The sequence below is a fragment of the Enoplosus armatus genome, chromosome 21, assembly GCF_043641665.1.
Source record: "Enoplosus armatus isolate fEnoArm2 chromosome 21, fEnoArm2.hap1, whole genome shotgun sequence".
Taxonomy (NCBI): Eukaryota; Metazoa; Chordata; class Actinopteri; order Centrarchiformes; family Enoplosidae; genus Enoplosus; species Enoplosus armatus.
In genome coordinates, this window is record NC_092200.1 from 10,194,637 (window position 1) to 10,214,117 (window position 19,481).

Consider the following 19,481-nt stretch of genomic DNA (forward strand, 5'->3'; position numbering starts at 1 on the left):
ACACTGCAGGAGCAAACAACAATACATAAACACACAGATGCTAGTTGTAGCCTGAAATCGTATCACACTTTAAGAAGCTCAAACAGCTGACAGCGACTTTACTGTACAGTGCAAGCACGTGGATCATGTGCATCTCTGCTGCCAGCCCAAAACAAACCAAGCTCCGCAAATCCGCCCTGAATGCCGTCATCCTTGGTTCATCATAACAAGGGCGAACATGCCCTTTCGTCTGCTCGAGGACACTGTCCATGTGATTGGTGTTGGCATGATGCAGAATGCCCTCTCATCCTGCCACTCAAAAGTCATGTGGCCAAACTGTAAGTACATTACTGTTACTAGGCAGAATAAAAGTGTGCTGATGAAAAAGATAAAACTCTGCTGAAACTTTCTCTCCGTCAGAGGAAATGCAGTGCTAATGGGGGCTCAGTTTCTTACTCACGTCACATCTGCAGGGCAGATGCTTGCTGTCATGGCAACTCAAACATGGGCCTCCAGTTGAGCGACAAATCATGACACCACTATGCTGTCCACGCACCAACTCTATAAGATGTCTGCCAGTAGCAATAGCCATTTTTACTAAAATGATAAAAATGCCTGATCCATTTTTACCTTGTATCCATGGGTGAACCTGAGCACATCAATGCACTATTCCAAATATGTAAAAAATGCATTTCTGTGTATTTCATATTGGAATCCGAACCATCTACCTGTCTGACCTCTCATCATGCTCATGTCATCCAATAAGTGAAGCCAAGTGATTCTTAAACAGCTACCATCAGTGCACGATCACTTCCATGTCCCATCCTGTTTAATGTAGAAACATGTCACCACATTGGGATAAAAAAGCTACGAGCTCTGTCTGGTAATTTTAAGGCTACTATGACGGTCTTCTTGATTTGTTCAGGGTCTAGCCACTTTCATTTGAAAAGTTTGCTTTAAATGTCCTTGCCAGACACTGGAGCATACAAGCTCCTTCATCTCAACACGACTGAGGCAAAAGATTTCAGCAGCAGGTTTGACAGAATGGGGATCTCCATAATCCACAGAGACCTCAGATTCAAGCTGCTGCTTCTCTACATAAAAAGAGAAAGCTGATGTAGTTTGGGCACCTGGTTACGATGTCCTGAAGAAGACCAAGGACGTGCTGCAGGGACCACTTCTACAAACTGGCCTTGAGCTGGAGCAAAGTGCTGTTAAAGCAGATGTCTGGTCTGTTCTCTAGCCCCTCTTACAAAAATTATTAGATTGAAATAACCAATTTTTCAGAGTGAACAGAAAGACAGGAAATGAAAAAACAATTTTCTCTTTGCTTTTTTTTATGCAGCTGAAATCTGAAAGGCCAGGAAAGGTCCCTCCATCAGAAATAATGATCAGCAACTTAAAGAAGCGAGGTCACTTCAAGCAAGCAAAGCTTCTATATTCAGATGAATTTGGACTTTGGGGTCTGATTCCAGTCAGACTGTTGGGTTTGTTCGTCTACCATTGACCTTAACTACCTGTGGGATGAAAGATGGGGGAGGATGGCAACCAAAGGAAGCATTTATTAAAGCCTTTCAAACTAAAATGTTATATTCAGGTTTTTAGATTCTAGAAGTTTACCTCAGTCTTTGGGCTTTCTATTCTTCCTCCCACTCTGTAAGTGTGTGATATGTCAAGGGCCACATTAGGGAACAAAAGTCAGACTTCAGAGCATTTGGCTGGGGACAGCTCTGTCCTATGTGTGTGGAGTGTTTTAAACCCTGAGAGCAAATATTATGACTTTACAGTCATAAGGCTATCACGGGGACTTCTTTTGTCTCACATGCTTCACACACAGACGCCTCAAAGCAAAGCAAGAACAAAAGAAAAGGCAGGAAATGTACTGGGGATTATTACTGCCTTTTACTGGGGAGGTTATTATGAAGCTGGCCGGCCTAACTGGGTGGCACAGTGCCTTGATTTGGGGACAGTCGTCTCAGCACTAATTCCACTAATCTTGTTGTAGGTGGGGGAATGTTAGCACCTGTCAGTGTTATCTCAGATGAAAAGGTAGGAATGGAATAGTGACGCTAATTATTTCATTCCTGGGGAGCTGTAGTCTTGTCTGGAGGGGGACAGATGGCGAGGTCCCGGTGACGTCTACAGCAGCTGCTCCCTCTATCAGACAGACCACTGGCTCGCAATGGTTGCCACACTTGCTATTTTGTTTCTTTGTGAGAGTTTATTTGATGACTCGGCCAAATTGCTTCATCCATCTGCTTTTGCGAAACATTTCCCTTTGAGTGGAGACGAGTGGTAACAGCTTGTTATTTGTAATATCTATAAATGCCCTGCAGCTCATACAAGTGATGTTCCGACCCATGAAGCTAGTAAAGTCTATTGGTGTGCATGAGTCCTGCACAAGAGGTCTCAATGGACTTATAATCATTTTGAGCCTTAACAATACATCAACTTCTTAACACTGAGCAAATGTTAATTCTGCTAGTATTGAATGATTAATTGTTCAACAGAAAAACCACTAACCACCAACTATCTTCACAATCTGTATCTAGCTTCTCCAATATGTGGACATTTAAGGACGTCAAGTCATCAATGAAACTACATTTTGATTCTATATGTGTACTTTAAATCTTGTCAGGTAAGCAATCAGCAATTGAAATATGATTGTGATACACATGTACACATGATGTGGCTGCAGTTATTCATCTGTACAAAGTCCAACAACGTTAAGAAGTGCTTCCAAACAGCAGCTGACAAACTTCTGGAACATTCCACAATCAAAAGCATCTGACGGGAATTACTCGAAATATTCAGTGTTAGCATTTTTGAGTTTTTGGGGTTGATCTGAAGGGCAAAAATTCTTGGTGAAAACAGCCACTTAGTGCAGTATATCTTTGACAGAAAGTGCTGAATTTGTGCAGACAAACACACACACCCCTCAATAGAGGGACACGCACAGCACGACAATACATTACAGATCCAAACATTGAAGTGCCTGAGTCTGCAAAACTGGCCATAGTTTGCACAACAGCCCAAAACATCCTGCTGGGACAAGTAAAATAACAGGAGAGCTACCACGGGTCTGAAGAAGCTATTACGCATTCATGGTTACAGGATGTGTTATCTGCTCTCCGAGACTAAACGCTGTCTGGGCTGCTCTGGTGAGCACACAGAAGCGTGAATCTATGAGTAAGCAGCCATTTAAATACAAGAATTCACTTCAGTTATTTTGCATATAATAAAAAGAGTGTGACAGCAAACATGTATGCTACAGTTTTGCTCTGCTGCTCAGTCTGTCCTGTGTGTGGAAACATGACTGAGTTCTACTGAGAGCTCATTTAAAAAGAGAAAGAAAGAAATACAGAGAGAGAGAGAACAAAATCAGACGAGAGCAAAATTCAGCTTAATCAGGGAAAACCAGGAGATTCCTGCTATATCAGGAGATTCCTGGTATATCTGGCTCAGAGAAGAAATAAAAAATGCACAAAGGCACATAGCTGCCAGATGTTAACAAACACAATCTCCAATTTTCGTAATTTCATATTTCTATTCTAGTTGAAGAATGCATGATTTTTGGGAAGTATAATGTCAAAAGCATACTTAATTTCAAATCAAGGTTGCCAAGTCTTCAACTGACAGCAATGTGTGACCTTTAGCCATGTTTACTGTTAATTTACTCAAGTAAACAGAGCCCAATGTGCACTAAAACTGCCCATGTTTACAGTGAATTACCCGCTTCATTAGTCAACTGTGTGGACAACCTCCTCCATCACAAATCAATAACATCTTTAAAGAGGATCTCAATGCAGCTTCCACCATTAGATAAGATGGCTAATCCTGGCCATTGATTGATTATGGGTACATCAATAGCTCACAGCTCCTTTATGTGAGGTACTTGTAGCACCAAGGAGTCCAGTAGGTGGGAGAGGATAGCTGGTAGTATCTGTTCCTTACCTTTGATGTCCTTTCCAAAGCCCATGGAGGAGGAGACGTTCTGGCCTTTGCTACTGGACTTTTCCTTCATCACCTCGTCGTCGCTGGACACGTCGCCAGGCGAGCCGATCTTTTTCTTCCTCCTCTTTTTGTGGCGTGGAGGCAGCTTTTTGGGGAAGGCAAACATGGGAAAGATGACCAGAAGCATAGCTACGCTACACAAGAGAAAGCCGCTCCACCTGAAAGGAAGAAACAACAGATGGCTTGTAAAAGGCAACCGAGAACAGAGTGACCATCACACAGGGAACGCACATAAAGACTCTGGCAGCCGCACAGATGCATGTGCATATTTACCAGTTGCCAACAAAGCGAGGGTCACTCTGGTCGATGTTGATTACGGTTTTGGGGTCGACGTAGAAGCCGATGAGGACACCTCCCAGCAGGTAGCCAGCTGCAGGTCCCAGTGCTCCCATCACATACATGACGGCTAGAAGAGACACAGACAGAACCAATCAGAAACTTCCGTAACATCAAATACTCTTTAAACTAACTGGAAATACTATAAGTACTACATTCTGATGAAGCGTAAATTAACTCATTAAAACACGAAGACAGCACTTTGTTTCAGAGCTTTTCCACTTTATTCATTAATGCTCTTAATGACCCACGGTTAACTGGGACTGTTTAAATCAGACCTGTGGGAGCTGTTCATTACCCCCGATGCATCGCCCACCATATTCAGCACACCTGCACTGAGATCAGTGGGAACTCTCCTCCTGCCCTGAGGTCATTTCTCACAGCATTTGAAGCGTCTGGAACAACTGACCTGAACCCTCCAGAGGTCTCACGCTGACCTAAGGGCACGCCTGCAGCTCTCCCACACCATCACAACCTCAGAGTGAGCGGGGGCGAAACATTAACCCCTCGGGGGCTCTCCGACCGCCACTGAAGTGAGCCAATCACACTCCGTCACTTTGCCCCAGGAAGGGAAAAACTCATTAAAGTTAGATAACCTTAGTTGGACAAGTGGAAAACCCTCCTGCGGACATCCTGCAGAGACGCGAGTCAAAGCCATTTACCAGCTGTAATCAGGGGGCAAACTATAATTACACCTGAAACATTGCCGCCAGCCGTCAGAGAGAGAGTGTGTGTGTGTGTGTGTGTGTGTGTGTGTGTGTGTGTGTGTGTGTGTGTGTGTGTGTGTGTGTTGTGTGTGTTGTGTGTGTTGTGTGTGTGAGAGAGAGAGAGAGAGAGAGAGAGAGACTGTGGGTAGGGATTAGCTCTTTGATGGTTGTGTGTTTGTGCATATGCATTAAAATGTTTCTGTGAATGACTAAATTCTCACCCACAAATGCTCCCGTTCCTCTATTTGTGTCTCTCAAATGTCATTTTCTTGGATGCTGGCACTAAACCCCGTCGGCAGTGTGTCTGCGTTTTAGCAGCAGGTGTGCTGTGTGTCCAGACTCACTCAAATGTTTAATCTCTCCCCCGAGACCAGAGGAGCACCTCCTTTCTGCCAGATTACATAATAAATGCATGCATACATACACACGCACACTTCTCCTCCATCTACAAAGTTTGTTTTTGTCAGAGAGGAAGCTCAAAAGCCATTTTATCTCAGTCTGTTTCACCAAATGTTTCAGCTGCCCCGCCAACATTTGCATATAGCACTCCTACATGCCAAGAGGCTTGTGTCTTTTACTGCCCTCATATTTTCATCCCAACACTTTGAGTGCATTTGGACGTCCTTTCCTCCCTATGCATGTTCACTCCTATAGTGTGATTCCAACAATGTCCCAAAGCCCACTCGCTTATCTAGACTTAATTAAATCATGGCTTCCTTAAACAAAACTATTGGGGGAAAGAGAAAGAGAGGAAAATATTGCTTAAAGAACAAAGGGCCCTTCAACAAATCCTCTTATCAGCCTAAAGCAGACACACACACGCACGCTTACACACAAGCATCATAAAATGCAAGACAACAATGGTCAATTCCCTTGGCTCCAAACACTCTGGTGATCATTTTTTAGCATGTTTCTGCAGAAATACAGTACATACATGAGATGGAAGAGAAAAGGGAGGAGACATGTTCAGCGTATACGTTTTTTGTATACGTGTGTTGTGTGTGAGCCTGAAGGACTGTGGGAGTTTCATCTCTATAAATCTACACCAGTAGACATGAATCTCTTCTCTAAGCACCTAAAGCAGGTGTCTGTCTTTCACTTCTACTGCCTCTTTCTTCTCTTTCCCCCGCATATCGTATTTCATCTCCTTAAACTCCTTTCACTGTGCCATTTCTCATATCCTGCTAGCTGGAGAGTCACTGCAGCAGTCAAACCGTTACACAATGTAACTGGATAAATTACCACCCAGAGACAATAAACAATTAATTATAGTTGGGAAGGACGCCAAGAGGTCTCATCTTATTATCTCCATCTTGAAATTAAAAAACTTCTCACAAAACCTAAGCTAGTGAATCAGGCTTTTATTGTGCACAGCAAAATCATTTCCATCTATAAAGAACAGAAGATAGTCCGTAATGTAAGGCCTGTCTATAACGCTGACTAGACCTTGACGACCGAGTTTAAAAATGACGGTTTCAGATTCAGATCTCCTGCCTCTTGGTTGAGCTTCAGACTAGTCTGATGTTACAAGTGTAAATCTCGACAAATCTAAAGCTGGTTAATAAAGGAAATGTGAATGGACACGACCATAGTGTGTGAATCAGCTCTTGGAGTGGCCCATAAAGAAAAGCCCATCAATTAATCATTCTTAGCTCCTCACCTTGCAGACTGCTGACCCTTCCTGTGCCCTTCCAAATATAACACCCCATCATTTAAAACACATTCTGGCTTGAGCCAGATACACCGGGTGCATCCAGGCGTACATTCGACAGGGAAAGGTTGAGCACCAGGTATGGTCCATTTGGTTGCCGTCCAATCTCCATTCTCGCCATTTCTCGGGCACCCAAGCGAGGACAGCAATATTTTATCCCCCTTAGGCGATTGTGTAAGCACCTGTCTTGCCACTCCATCCATCACGGCAACAGTGTTCTGCCCGATTGGAGGACGTAGGGGCATCATAACTCGTTGCCCTACCCTGCCCGCTTGGCACTGGGCCGGGATATTTAGGGATGAAGGGATTGGAGGGCTGCGGCTGGGCTGAAGGGCGGCCAGGGAGGGCAGAGCCATCGGATTGAGGAATATGCTGGCACAGCAACAGCAGCAGCGCTCCATCACACATGCTGCGGTGACATACGTCAGTGGAGCGCAGGGGGTGCGCATGACAATGTGGAAAGCATGGCGCGCTCACTTTACTCAATTACGCAATAGACCTCTACCAGCAGAACGTGAAGGACAATGCATTATGGGCTTCATATGGCTTTCTACACGTGTGGAGGTAATGGATTAGGAGCTCTCCATTGCAGTTATTGGCTTTTCACTCTTATGTTATACAACGTCAGCATCCAAACCATCTACGTGACCATCAAGCCTGACTTTCACTATGTTGTGGTAATTTTGCGCTGACTTTGCTAAGTGCATTAGACACACATGAAAAGATGCAAATTGAGGATGAAGCCACAGAGCTTGCAAGTTAACATATTACAAGCAGAATCCAATATCAGCAACAAGATATTAATGAGGTTTGAGGAAATGTTTATTGCACAGGCCTGGAGAAAAAAACAAATACGCACACGTGAGCATTGACAGGAACTCACCGAGAAGCACCAAAGCATCAATTACAAAATGTGACGTCAACCAAGGTCAGTCCCTCCCTGAATCTTAAACACACACATGAAAGTGGATGCACATGGACACATGACAGGGGAGGTGCAAGGGCATCAAGGGAGAGAGTGAAGGAGGGATAAGGTTAGAGGGTTTTAGTGCATCATTGACCCCAATTTAGTGTTTCAGCTCCAGCGTTTGTGATGGATGGACACGGTGGTGTCAGGAAGAGGAAGAAGAGATTTACTGGACAATAATCCGGAAAGAAACAGGCAATGTAGCGGGATATAGAAAGCAATAAAAACTGATAAACTGAGAGAAAAGTGGCAGTGAGAGAAAGCAGAGACTACCAAAAACAGATGAGGTAGGAAGAAAGAGAATAACATCTGAGAAGGAGAGCGAGGAGCGATGGAACATAAAGAAACAGGGGGAGAGGAAAGGAGAGGAGCCGGGCTGCAGTCTGTGGTGACTGATCCTGCTGTGTAACTGAGTGATAAAGCTTGCTCAGCAACATCCCTCTCACATCTAACCTTCAGGGACCAGCGCTGCTCTGTTGTCTCCACTCTGCCTCCTCCACGCTCCGCAAGTGACTCTCTGTTTTCATGAGCTGCACTGACTCATTCAGAGCTTGTAGGAATGAATGAAGGTGAAAACAGGAAGCAAAGAGCAGAAGAGGCAGGAATTAGAAGCATGATTACAAGACGGTAAAAGCCCAGGTGTATTGTACCTTAAGGTCTTTGTTATTTTGCCCATCCTTTGTAGCTATCCAGGGCTGCAACTAATGACTTCTCATTTCAGATTAATTTGCTGAACGCTTTTTTATTACTTTTTTTAAATTTCAAGATGACGTCTTCAGATTGATTTTGTCCAACCACCAGTCCAAAACTCAAAGATATTCTATTTACGAGTTTATAAATGAGAGAAAAGCTGCACTTAAGAAGCATTTCTGTTCAATAATTGAATAATCAATAATCAAAAATGGCTAATACATTTTCAGTTGATCGACTTACTGTTTAATTGACCATTTATTTCAGCTTTATAGTTAACCAATATTCATTATAGATAGATGAGATAGATCTCATTAGATACAGATAATGAGAAACCAGTCTTCTTCCCTTCCCTGAAAAATGACAACCTCTGCAAGAAATGCAAGGAATTCTGGGATATACAGCACCCAGCTGCTTCCATAGTTGTCTTGGCTGTGAATGGAAATTCAGGCAAAACAATAAAATGGCGTCTGCGGCAGTCGCCCCACCCCACCCCCCACCCTCCCCCAACCTCTACCGACCTTCTGTTCTCCTCACCCCTCACCCTTGAGACACAGCCAGAGCAGCAGAGAGCGGAGGAAGAGAACGCACAGCAAACCGGACCTGATGAGGAGGCACATTGCACCTAATGAAGCAGCTCCCCGGTGGCCAAACTCATTACCACAGATAATGATTTGATTTAATTACGTGAACAAAATAAAAGGACAGGACTTTCACTGCTTGTCAGAACACAGCGGGGTTAAAAGGTTGAGGCTACAATTCACACGACAGGAGAATCATCAGTGTCAGACTTTTATCACATCTCCACACAAGCTGAAATGAGCACTGTGTGTGTATGCGAGTGTGTTTATGTTTACGAGCAGGCCACGTGCAGTAAGTCACATTTGTTTTGAGATTTGTTTCTCTCGTGTCACTTTCATGGATTACAGGCTGCTGAGGTATGAGCCTGGCTCTGCAAATCTCTCTCCGCTCTCTCTGGCTGGAAACTTGGTTTCAATGAATTATGTAGCGCTCCACCTGGCTATTAGCTTACAAAGCCCAATCAACCTCCAAACAAGCCTGGGAATGGATGGCAGGCAGCAACACGACGACCTTGGATTTGTATACAATGTGTTATGCCTGAGCTATCTAATCTCTAAAAGATGCAATCACACTGTATTCTCAGCATTACTCAAGGGCCAAATTGTGTCGATTTATGTAGCATTATGCATCACACATTACCCACCACTCTGACATGGGTTAGTAATCGATTTCCACAACTGCTGTATGACAGAAGAAAATCTAAATGAGCTACTTAATTTAATAACATCTACTTTATGTGATCCGTCAGCACACACTGCACAGTCCAGCTCAAGGCCTAAAGCTCTTTGGAAAGTGGAGCTGCGGGTGACGGCTGTATGATAGATGATCAGTGCGGTTACTGCTGTTGGAAAGAGAACCAAAAGAGAGGGCTCCATGTATCCCTGTGTTCTGGGGATCAATTCAGTCATGTGACCTTCCCCCAGGCCGAGAGACAAGAGGAGGAAAAAGACAAAGAAATAGGGCAACGACAGCACTGTCATAGCGACTTGCTGACATAGCAGTGTCTTCTTACAAGTCCTAACCTTACAGTTTCACGCAGAGGGCATGCAGGGGGACTATGGCCACACACACACACACACACACACACACACACACACACACACACACACACACACACACACACACACACACACACACACACACACACACACACACACACACACACACACATTAACATGCATGAGTTATCCAGATGATACCCATAAACAACCAGAATTCAACATTGTATATAAAAAGGAATGTTTTCTCTACATCCATTGTATGGAAAGTGTGCTGATCCTCTTTTTTTATGTTATATATCACTGTTATCCTGATGATACACAGATTCTATTTCTCTGCCAAACCCAATAACCCGAATCAACTGTCCTCCTTCCAAGATTATTATTTTAATTGGACCTGATAACTTTGCCACTGCAGCTTCGATCCATTTCACTCAAATATCAAATCAGATGTATCTTGTCTTCTATGGACCTCAAACTATTAATCCACACTTTCATTTTCTCTTTACTAGATTACTGTAGTTCCCTTCCTTAGTTCCTAACTTCCTTAGTCCAGAAACTGATATAGGGGGCCTATTTTAATCATGCAAGTGCAAAGCAGTCTTGGGCACACCTGATTTTGGTTCATGTATGTGCAGCAGCACAGTGCAAAGTGTAAAAGGATTGAGTGAAAGTGGAATATAGATCAGATGGTGTGGTGATTAATAAACACAATCTCAACCAATCAGATCACTTGTATCATAGCTCCGAAACAGCTCTGCCAATCACAGTGATGCATGACAGCAACAGCTCAACAAATGAAGATATGCGTTTTAAGGAAATAATTTTGTTATCTGGGAGGTGCGACATGACGTGAGCACACAGCACCATCAATCTGCAGCCAGAGGCAGATTGTGTGCGTTTGTTTAACAACAAAATTAGATAAAAAAATAAATAATTTAAAGAAAAGTTTGGTGAAGCAGTTAATGTGATTGCTTCATATCTTAAAATGTTATACAACAGCGCTCTCATGTAATACTTTTCAATAAAAAAACAAACCACTGAAATGTTTTTCTAAGAAGTTGGAGAGGAGGCTGTGATGCACAGAATTAATGAGCTCCGGTAATCCAATGTCTCTCGCATAAACAGGCAGAATACTGACCACCCTGATGTGTGTAGAGGTGTGTGTGGTTAGTCGCAGTCTGGTGTAATTTGCATGTGATTTAATGAAGGTAAACACAGTGGACGGCCGTGCATAATGGCACTGCGCTCTGGAGTGGCACGTCTCGAATCGGAGGCTGCTCAACATATCTGTCCTGCTGCCTTCAGATGGCTGCAGGGATTTAATGAACTGAATGAAAAGCTTTTCATACAGAATAATGGCAGTGGACAACAGATACTGCAAGAATTACTCATTAAATCATAGATAAATGCAGACTGATTTAAAAGGGTTCATGTTTTCACCACATTTTAAGTTATTGTTTGACGCAGATTTAAACACATTGCTGCAAGTCTTTAGTTTGCGCCCTGTCCACCAAAATACCAACAACTAAATGAACCTCCCGCCTGTTTGAGCCTCTCCACCTGTGCACTGTGCACTCTGCGCTGGTCAGGAGGTCATGTTTCAAGGTCAGGAGAAAACCTGGTCATTGCGCCACCACAAAAGTAGGGCCCATAGTGTTAAGGCAACTAATTCCCATCCCATGAGTAAGTGCAAATTGTCATTCATAGCCTTGGGAAAGAAAGTTGTCTTTGCTTAAATTAGAAGTAGGAAGTAGAGGTGGTGGAAATAAATGAGAATGAAGTGTGATACAAAATCCCAATTTCCTTCAAGTCAGAGACTAAACTACATGAACCCATCTACACTCACTAACTCTCACAAGTCAGATATTCATAGACAGAGAAACACATACATACACACATTATAGTGGCCTGTCGGGAATAAAATGAGTGATTACATGGGTGGGCTTGCTAATATGGAATGATAATCCAGATCCTGCCAGTGACCCCCAACCAGCCATTAGCACCACAAGCTTGCATAAGTAAATGTGTACTACCACACCAGTACACAACGTACAGAAATAGACACAGACTGACGAAATCCAGACAAAAGCTGTGCAGCTGCACAAACAGGTCAAGAAGTCATTTTCTGCCATGTGTTAAGCCGGAGGATATTGTCTCTGTGATAATATCATGCAGATTTAACTTTGCAGTGGCACACCAGTTGGTTTAGCACTACCAGTCTGTTTGGGCACCCAGACAGAGCACAGCCTCAGCAGGTCTATAAATATGCCCACTGCATGTGTGTGCAAACAATTGCCAGCGAACAGTGTGAACTTGACACACTGCAAAAGGCAATATCTTTTCTACTCGGGAAAACCCAGGTTTCCTTTAATTGTAAATACTTTTAAAATAGTCCAAAATTAAAAATTCACTACTGAATAAAATTATATAGTATGGTGATTTTGGTTAGATTTGATCATTAAACACTTGACCAGACTACTTTGAAAGTAGGGAGTGCATTGTACCTGGAATGGCCGAAAAGATGACAATCATTTGACTCAATCAATTGACTCATGCATATATTACATGTCCATAGTCATGTAACATTTAGCTAATAATACTAGCAGTCTACCAAAGTTCCACATCGGCCAGCGTCCCACAGGCAGAACAGTGGGTGGTAAAAGGCTAAGTATGAAGTTCAGATAATCAAAGCACAGTAAGATGCAGGATGTGGTAAATATTCTTATGGATTAAGTACAGTAAAAGGACTTTGATCCTGGTGTGCAGTCAGTACAGGCTGGTACAGACCAAGAGTCAAGACTTTATCAGCCAGACAAGACTTTTAAGAACCACACGAACAGCAACATCAAAGCCCGTCTTACTCGGAAATTGACTTTCAAGCCACCCATCAGGCTTTTGTTCCATTGCTGTTATAAGCCCCTTAAGCAAAGACATGACTGGTCACAAGGGAAAGAACTTGATCTGCATCTTAGCTCTGGTCTTTCCCATCCCTTCCCCCTACAGCATTCTTTGGTACAGCAAACTACCGCATGACCTAGTGACCTTGTATCTTATCCAGATGTAGGTCATGTGGTGCATGATTGATGGTGCAGAGGTGAGACACACAATGAAGGCAGGTGAAGATCTGATTCATAAATCTTCCGCATATACTCCACATGGTGATTTATACCAAAGCCCCTCACTGCAGGATAGCAATGCCCAAATCTTTTATCATGCAAGCTGCTATACTTTCCATGCAGGGGTTCCCAAGCTCACTCTGCTAATCATATATTTAGAAAATAAGAGAATGGAGGGATTTTCTGTATTTCCCCGTAGCCTCCCCAGCTGCAGGAGGGAGGCAACGGTACAGTAGTCAGCCAGCCAGTGAGGCAATGCTTCAGCCAGCCATGAACATGTGTTTCCTTATTCATTGATAGAAGGCAAAACCAAAAGCATCACAGCATAAAAGATGTATATGAAAGATATATTTCAGCCAGTCCACAAAGAACAAAGCTCTTGTAGCAGTGACCTTCATCAGTTACCACTTCAGCCAGCATGCAAGGCTTTCCTGAGGGACCTGATCCCGCATCTTCTGCAGCTTCTATGTGCGTCAGAGGGGTCACGGATCCTAACTCTTGACACCAAATGACCATTTTCTGCTGATTCCGATGCTGGCTTAAGGTTTCCGGACCTGCAGAGACAGCGCAAGACCACAAATCTGCTGCTGATGCCCACCAGAATGCACTCAAGGGGCCGAAGGCTGGGAGAGTACTGCTGCATCCAAAGAAATCTAAAAGGCAAAGTCGGAAAAATCCACTGGGAACGTGGTGATGGGAGGAGAACCCAGCCAGCGATGCATATCAGGTCAGTCCTCAGCTGCTCGCTCTTCTGTGCTGCAGTAAAACATGTGACTGGGCCTCTAAATCCAAAACGCTGTGTTTGGGACAAAAGATTTAAAGTGTGAGAACACTTTTGGAATCAGATTTGATCAAGTGGGGGTTCCTTTATAAAAACTATTGTGATGTACGTTGAATGAAACAACGGTTTTGTTGGTGTCCAAATTCTTTATTTGAAGATTTTCTTATTCTGATGATCAATTCCATTTTGTTTTATTGCGTTGGCATGCTTGGACCCCGTCTAGTATCTTATGTATTGTGATGTACATCTACTCGTGTCTTGTATGTTGCATATGTTAAAATAAAAGTTGCCAATTTTTTTGCCCACCTCCCAATAATTCTGCTATAGTAGAGACTGAATGCACCTGTCTCTGTCTGATGTGGTTGTAAGCTCAACCAAGGCTATTTATTCTTCTCAGAGAAAGTCTGTTGTGAGGGAAACCTGATGAAAGCCTGCGGCAAACAGCACTGTACACAGTTGCACTTGTTATTTAATAACGACTGAGAATTGTTGATAGGAGTGAGTGATGATTCACTTTTGATTTTACGGTCATATTAAATTCTGTTTTCACCAGAACCCACAAAGGTACTTCTGTGAATGTTGTGCACAAAGCAATCCTACTTTGTTGTCAGTCAAGAGTTTGTTGGAAAGGAGGAGAAAGATTCTCACCATCTATGCCAGTGTTATAAAGTGTTATTTATTAGACAGTTGGAAATCTATTTCACTCCCTCTTCCTCACAATCTCCCCTTGTGACAAACCAATCAAAACAACACAGTTCTCTTTAACTGGTTTAGTGATGGAATGTCATTCAAAGTCACAGCCAAAGAGAAATGTGCTAATTCCTTTGTGCCTCCTCCCTTTCATATTACTTCCCTTTCTAATATTCTTCCGAAGTCTTCCACACATTGCCACATTCAGTCAATCCTTTTGCTCTCCACTTAATTGTCTAATCCATCATCTTTAGTGGAATTTCCTTCTAATCCATCTTTTTTGTGACTTTTACTCCCATTCCTTTGACATAACATGAGCAAATCCACCGTTTTTAGTTTATCCTCGACTAACTGCTTATACTGGATGGTTGATAGGGCATTTTTCTGGCTATTTAGACATTGAAGGAAAAAGGTTCAGGTGCCTTGCAAATGTGCAGAACACCATGCTCAGACAGGGCAACGAGCAGGGAAACTGAGTCCGCTGTTGAGCTTGTTATTTTTTTTCACCACTTTCTGGCCGAGCTGTTAAATCAACAAATTGCTATTCTAGGTTAGGATTAGTCATCAGATTTGTGAGATTAAGGGTACAGGTAATGTTTATAAATGCCTTTCCAGGTCAAAATTGACCATGCTGTAGCTTTACAGCTTTGTCAAACAGTGCAGGTCATTGTGAGGAGGAAGACTGTGCCTTTACCTTCCTCAGTTGACATAAACATATGCAGTTATACTTCTGATCGAAACTGTACGTCATCCAGCCAATCTGAGGAGATGCCTCCTTTCATTCCCTCATGCCAAACACACACACACACACACACACACACACACACACACACACACACACACACACACACACACACACACACACACACACACACACGAGGAGAGTTCCCAAATGTAGCATCAAACACACCAAGTCTGTTGCCAAGTCTGTGTGTTTGCCTATGCATAGATAATGATCCAACATTTGAGAGGGTGGCAGATAATCTTTCAGCTGATGAGTGGCCATGAATGGGGCATCTGGACTTGGGGTATAACCACAATATACTTAGGCTCTGAGTGTGTGAATACATGAGAGTAGGGGCTTTGGTGTTAGTTAGCTACAAGCTTGCACCTGCAGCTTTTCAGCCTCTCTCATTGACAGACATGGCACAGCAATCTGGTCCATGGTGGTAAAGCTGTGCCCCCCCTCACCTTCAGACAGCGCCAAGAATTTGGCCAATTCATCAGCACATCCTCCTCCTTCCAATTCCTGCACCAGCTACTCCTCAAGAGGAAAACAAACAAGAAAGAATGCTGATTCCAAATCTACAGACCAACGGTGAACGTTCAAGCACCAAGCACCATTTCTAATATTCTACATTAGCTCATGCCTTGCCTTCAAGAAAACATAACATATCTGAGATTAGCCAGGATATCAAGGCATATCCTTAATCATATTTACAGATGCTCTTTATGCCTACAAGTGTGTTTTGCTAATTTGTGTCCTGTGTGAGCGCCATTTCCTTGACAACACTTCGATGATTGGATGAAAGGATAAAAGACTAAATGGATATATAAATAGCTGAGCTTATGTGATCTTAACCATGAACCTGGAATACTTTTACTTTTACTGTTCATGACAATATAATTACTGAGGTACAACATGTAGAAGATGGAGTGACTACACAGCACAGCCTTGCTTTCATTCACACAGTTTGGTGTTAATGCAGGTAAGAAAAGAACGCAGGCACACTGTTCTGCAGGAGAGGAGCCTCCTACACACTGTGACAGGAGTGTATGAAGCCGGGCTTGACAGGTTGATAGGTCAGACTTCCCTACCTTCCCCGCAGTCTCTTCACACAGGCACAGATGTTCAAATACCACTGCACGTTGCAGGAAAACCAAGTGTACAGTTTGCAACTCAGAACCCCCCAAAGCCCCAAACCTCACCCACCCCCGACTGCAGGTGCACACACGCTCACACACATACATGGGCACAGACACCCCCTGTGCAAGCACCCTGCCAGCTCTCAACAGCTGCTCTCTCACCATTCACACTCCTAAACTGTCTAACAACAACTTGGCCCCCCAAAATGTAAAACACACAGGAACAAAAGCCAGAAAAGCTGCGTACTTTTAATAAACTGGTAGCATTTTTCTCCCAAACATTCCACAATGATGAGCAAACTTAGTCAGCTAACAGCAGTGGACGACTCTTGTCAAAACACTGTCTCTCCAATGAGCTGTATCATGGTTACATGTTAGCCTATTAGCCCGCGTTATATAATGCACAACCAGCTTAACGCTACATTTGGTGGCATAACAGAGCCTGGCAGAGCCGCTAAGACAGACAGATGAATGTGCAGAGCCGAATTCTCCCCGGTCCAGAAAACGTTTAGTGCCATCCATCTCCCTCAGAGTGGGCTCCTGTCCCTCCAGGAGGCTCGACACAGATGGGTCTGCTATGTGCAGCCAGCACAGTAGAGTAACAGCTGAAGGTCAAACGCCAATTTAAGGAAAGAAAGTCCATGCAAAAAAAGGCCACCCAGTGTATAGAAAATGTCAATAGACAAAACACATAATAAAAGAAATGCTTTAATTTTCTCACCAGTGTTGTTCCAGTGAGCAAATCTATTTGGATGTCCATGTAGAGGACAGCATTTGTTGTGAACAATAGCACTTTTTACCCTCAAATACACAGCTTCTTTGTGTTCCACATGTTCTTACACTTATGTAAATGCCATTAACACTTCTCCCTCCAGCAGCCCTCCCTCCCTCATTCTCCAGCTTTGCAGCATGGGGGTCAAGGAGAACAATAGCCAGTCCACTGCTCTGAGGGCACAGCACTAGAATGGAGGACGATTTTTTTCATCTCTGTAGCAAAACAACACTCCTAACAACACCCTAAAGGCTGAATCAAACTGGAGGGCGGACTGAGCTGTGCAGATAAGATGCACAAGAGGGAGAGAAGGGAATGTAATTCCGCTTGACATGGACATACAGGCCGCCTCTGTTCAGTATTTGTATCTAGCTGATCCAGAGAGAGTTGACAGAGGTCAGATATGTCGAATCCCAAAGTAGAACAGTCAGAGTTTCTGTCTTTTTGGGAATCCAGCGCTTGAGTGCCCTCTGTGCCAATAGCCATCACAGGACATACTGTACCCCTGGCAACAGATAAACATCTGGTAATTACTGACAACAACTCATTTCCTGACAGGACACAACAGGCATTAGTTTAATCAAGGAAAACACAGAGGGAGGTTGTAGGTTTTTGTGTGTTTTCATCCAGCAGAGATGAAAGGGCAGAAAAATATAAAGTGAGAGAAAAATACAATGCAATTTGAAAGTACAGATGCCACATTAAGATGTGTTATCAATTAGATGTGAATCGGATTCTTTTGCGAATGAGGCACAGGTCATTCGTCCAGATTGTAATCCCAGAAGACATTCAATAATTAGGTTTCATGGCTTCGTGGGTGGGGGTGGAAGTGTCTGCATTCCTGAACGTTTTTGCAGTTACTATATAACATCTGACCAAACACATGAACCACCCAAAGTAATCAGACTGAAAATCTGAATCATATTTTATTTTCCAAACCGATTTCTAATGCATAAATGTCCCAAAAATGTAAACGTAACAATCCCCTACACTGTTTCTATGCAGGGACAATTAAACCACTTCAAAAGCTATTTTGGGGCATTATTCAATTTTAACCCGAGCCAACAAGAGCCAGGGATCAAGGAGGATTTGGCGGAACAACGTGGACCAAAGAGCCATCAGAAACAAAGAAAAAAATGTCCATTTCTTTCCTGCATAGCTGAAAACAAAAGGTTTCTCAGCGTTCCTGCTATCACAAAAACCTGTTGTGGCATTTCCCCAGGAACCTTCCCACACTGTCAAAACAACCCGGCCGCAGCACTGAAAAATGTCCAGAAGTTACCGGCCATTGAGGTTGAGCGAAGACTACACTACAGTTGTTGTGGTTAAGGACCCTTGCTTGTGGAAAACAAACGGACTCCCACACTCGTCTGAACTCTCTCTGCCTTATTCCATCACTCCTACTCTTCCTGCGGACTGATTCAAGAGAAAATCGTCTGTGAGGAGTGCAGGTTGGTGGAGAGAAAAACAATAGTAAAAGATTTTCAAGCACAGACAGAAGAGTCATCAGTGGCACAGGTTCAGCCTCAGCAGTTCACAGGGGAGTCGTAGTAGTAGTAGTAGTCAGAGCTGGCAGCCCTGCAGTCTGCAGCTGAAAAGGTCGCCTGCTGCTGAGTAACCCCGAGGGTCTGTGTGGCCAACAGGACTGAGTGGAGGGAGAGGGGACAGAGATATTTAAATCCTCCTTGAGAATAAGCCAAGGGGACCGGCCTATGAGTGCCAGCCTCTGGTAGGGCCCAAAAGTGTACCCTAACCAATCCTGAAATGTGATCCGTCAGCCTGGCGGGGCAGGGAGCAGCAGGGAGACGGCAGGTTCTCCAGGGACTTGTGTGTTTGCTTCTGTGTGTGCACAATCTACATTTGCTTTGGCTGCTAAGCAGAACGGGACACACACAATTTAATGAAACTGACTGAGCGTGCACAGAAAGGGACATGCCGGCGGCCGTGACTGATAATCCCAGAGTCCCCAATTTTTTTTAAAAACTCAGTGAGGTAAACTAACTGTTCATTCCTGTTTTTTTTTCCCTCTCTAATCTGGTGGGGACACACATCACACACACACACAAAAAAAAACACACCTCGGGAGAGAGACTGAGAGCAACTGTTTCTAAATTTGTCAGGCGGAGAGAGCAGAGAACACACCCCTTGTGCTTATGTGAGCATGAGAGTGTGTGTCTGTGTCTATCAGAGAGTGCAGACAAGACCGGTGTTCAAGCTGTCCCTGCGGGTGTTAGAGCTCCTCTCTTCCTTAACTGGGCGCCACCTCTCC

At 43.7% G+C, this 19,481-nt stretch overlaps 1 protein-coding gene across 1 annotated transcript in view; it reads right to left on the reverse strand.

Annotated features, from left to right (window-relative positions):
• slco5a1 (solute carrier organic anion transporter family member 5A1) overlaps positions 1-19,481 on the reverse strand; it is a 34,502-nt gene that overhangs the window by 10,538 nt on the left and 4,483 nt on the right. The window contains exons 2-3 of the mRNA XM_070928294.1: positions 4,267-4,399; positions 3,934-4,151 (exon numbers count right to left, since the gene is read on the reverse strand). Of these exons, the coding sequence (XP_070784395.1) occupies positions 3,934-4,151; positions 4,267-4,399 (351 nt within the window). The remainder of the gene's footprint in view (positions 1-3,933; positions 4,152-4,266; positions 4,400-19,481) is intronic.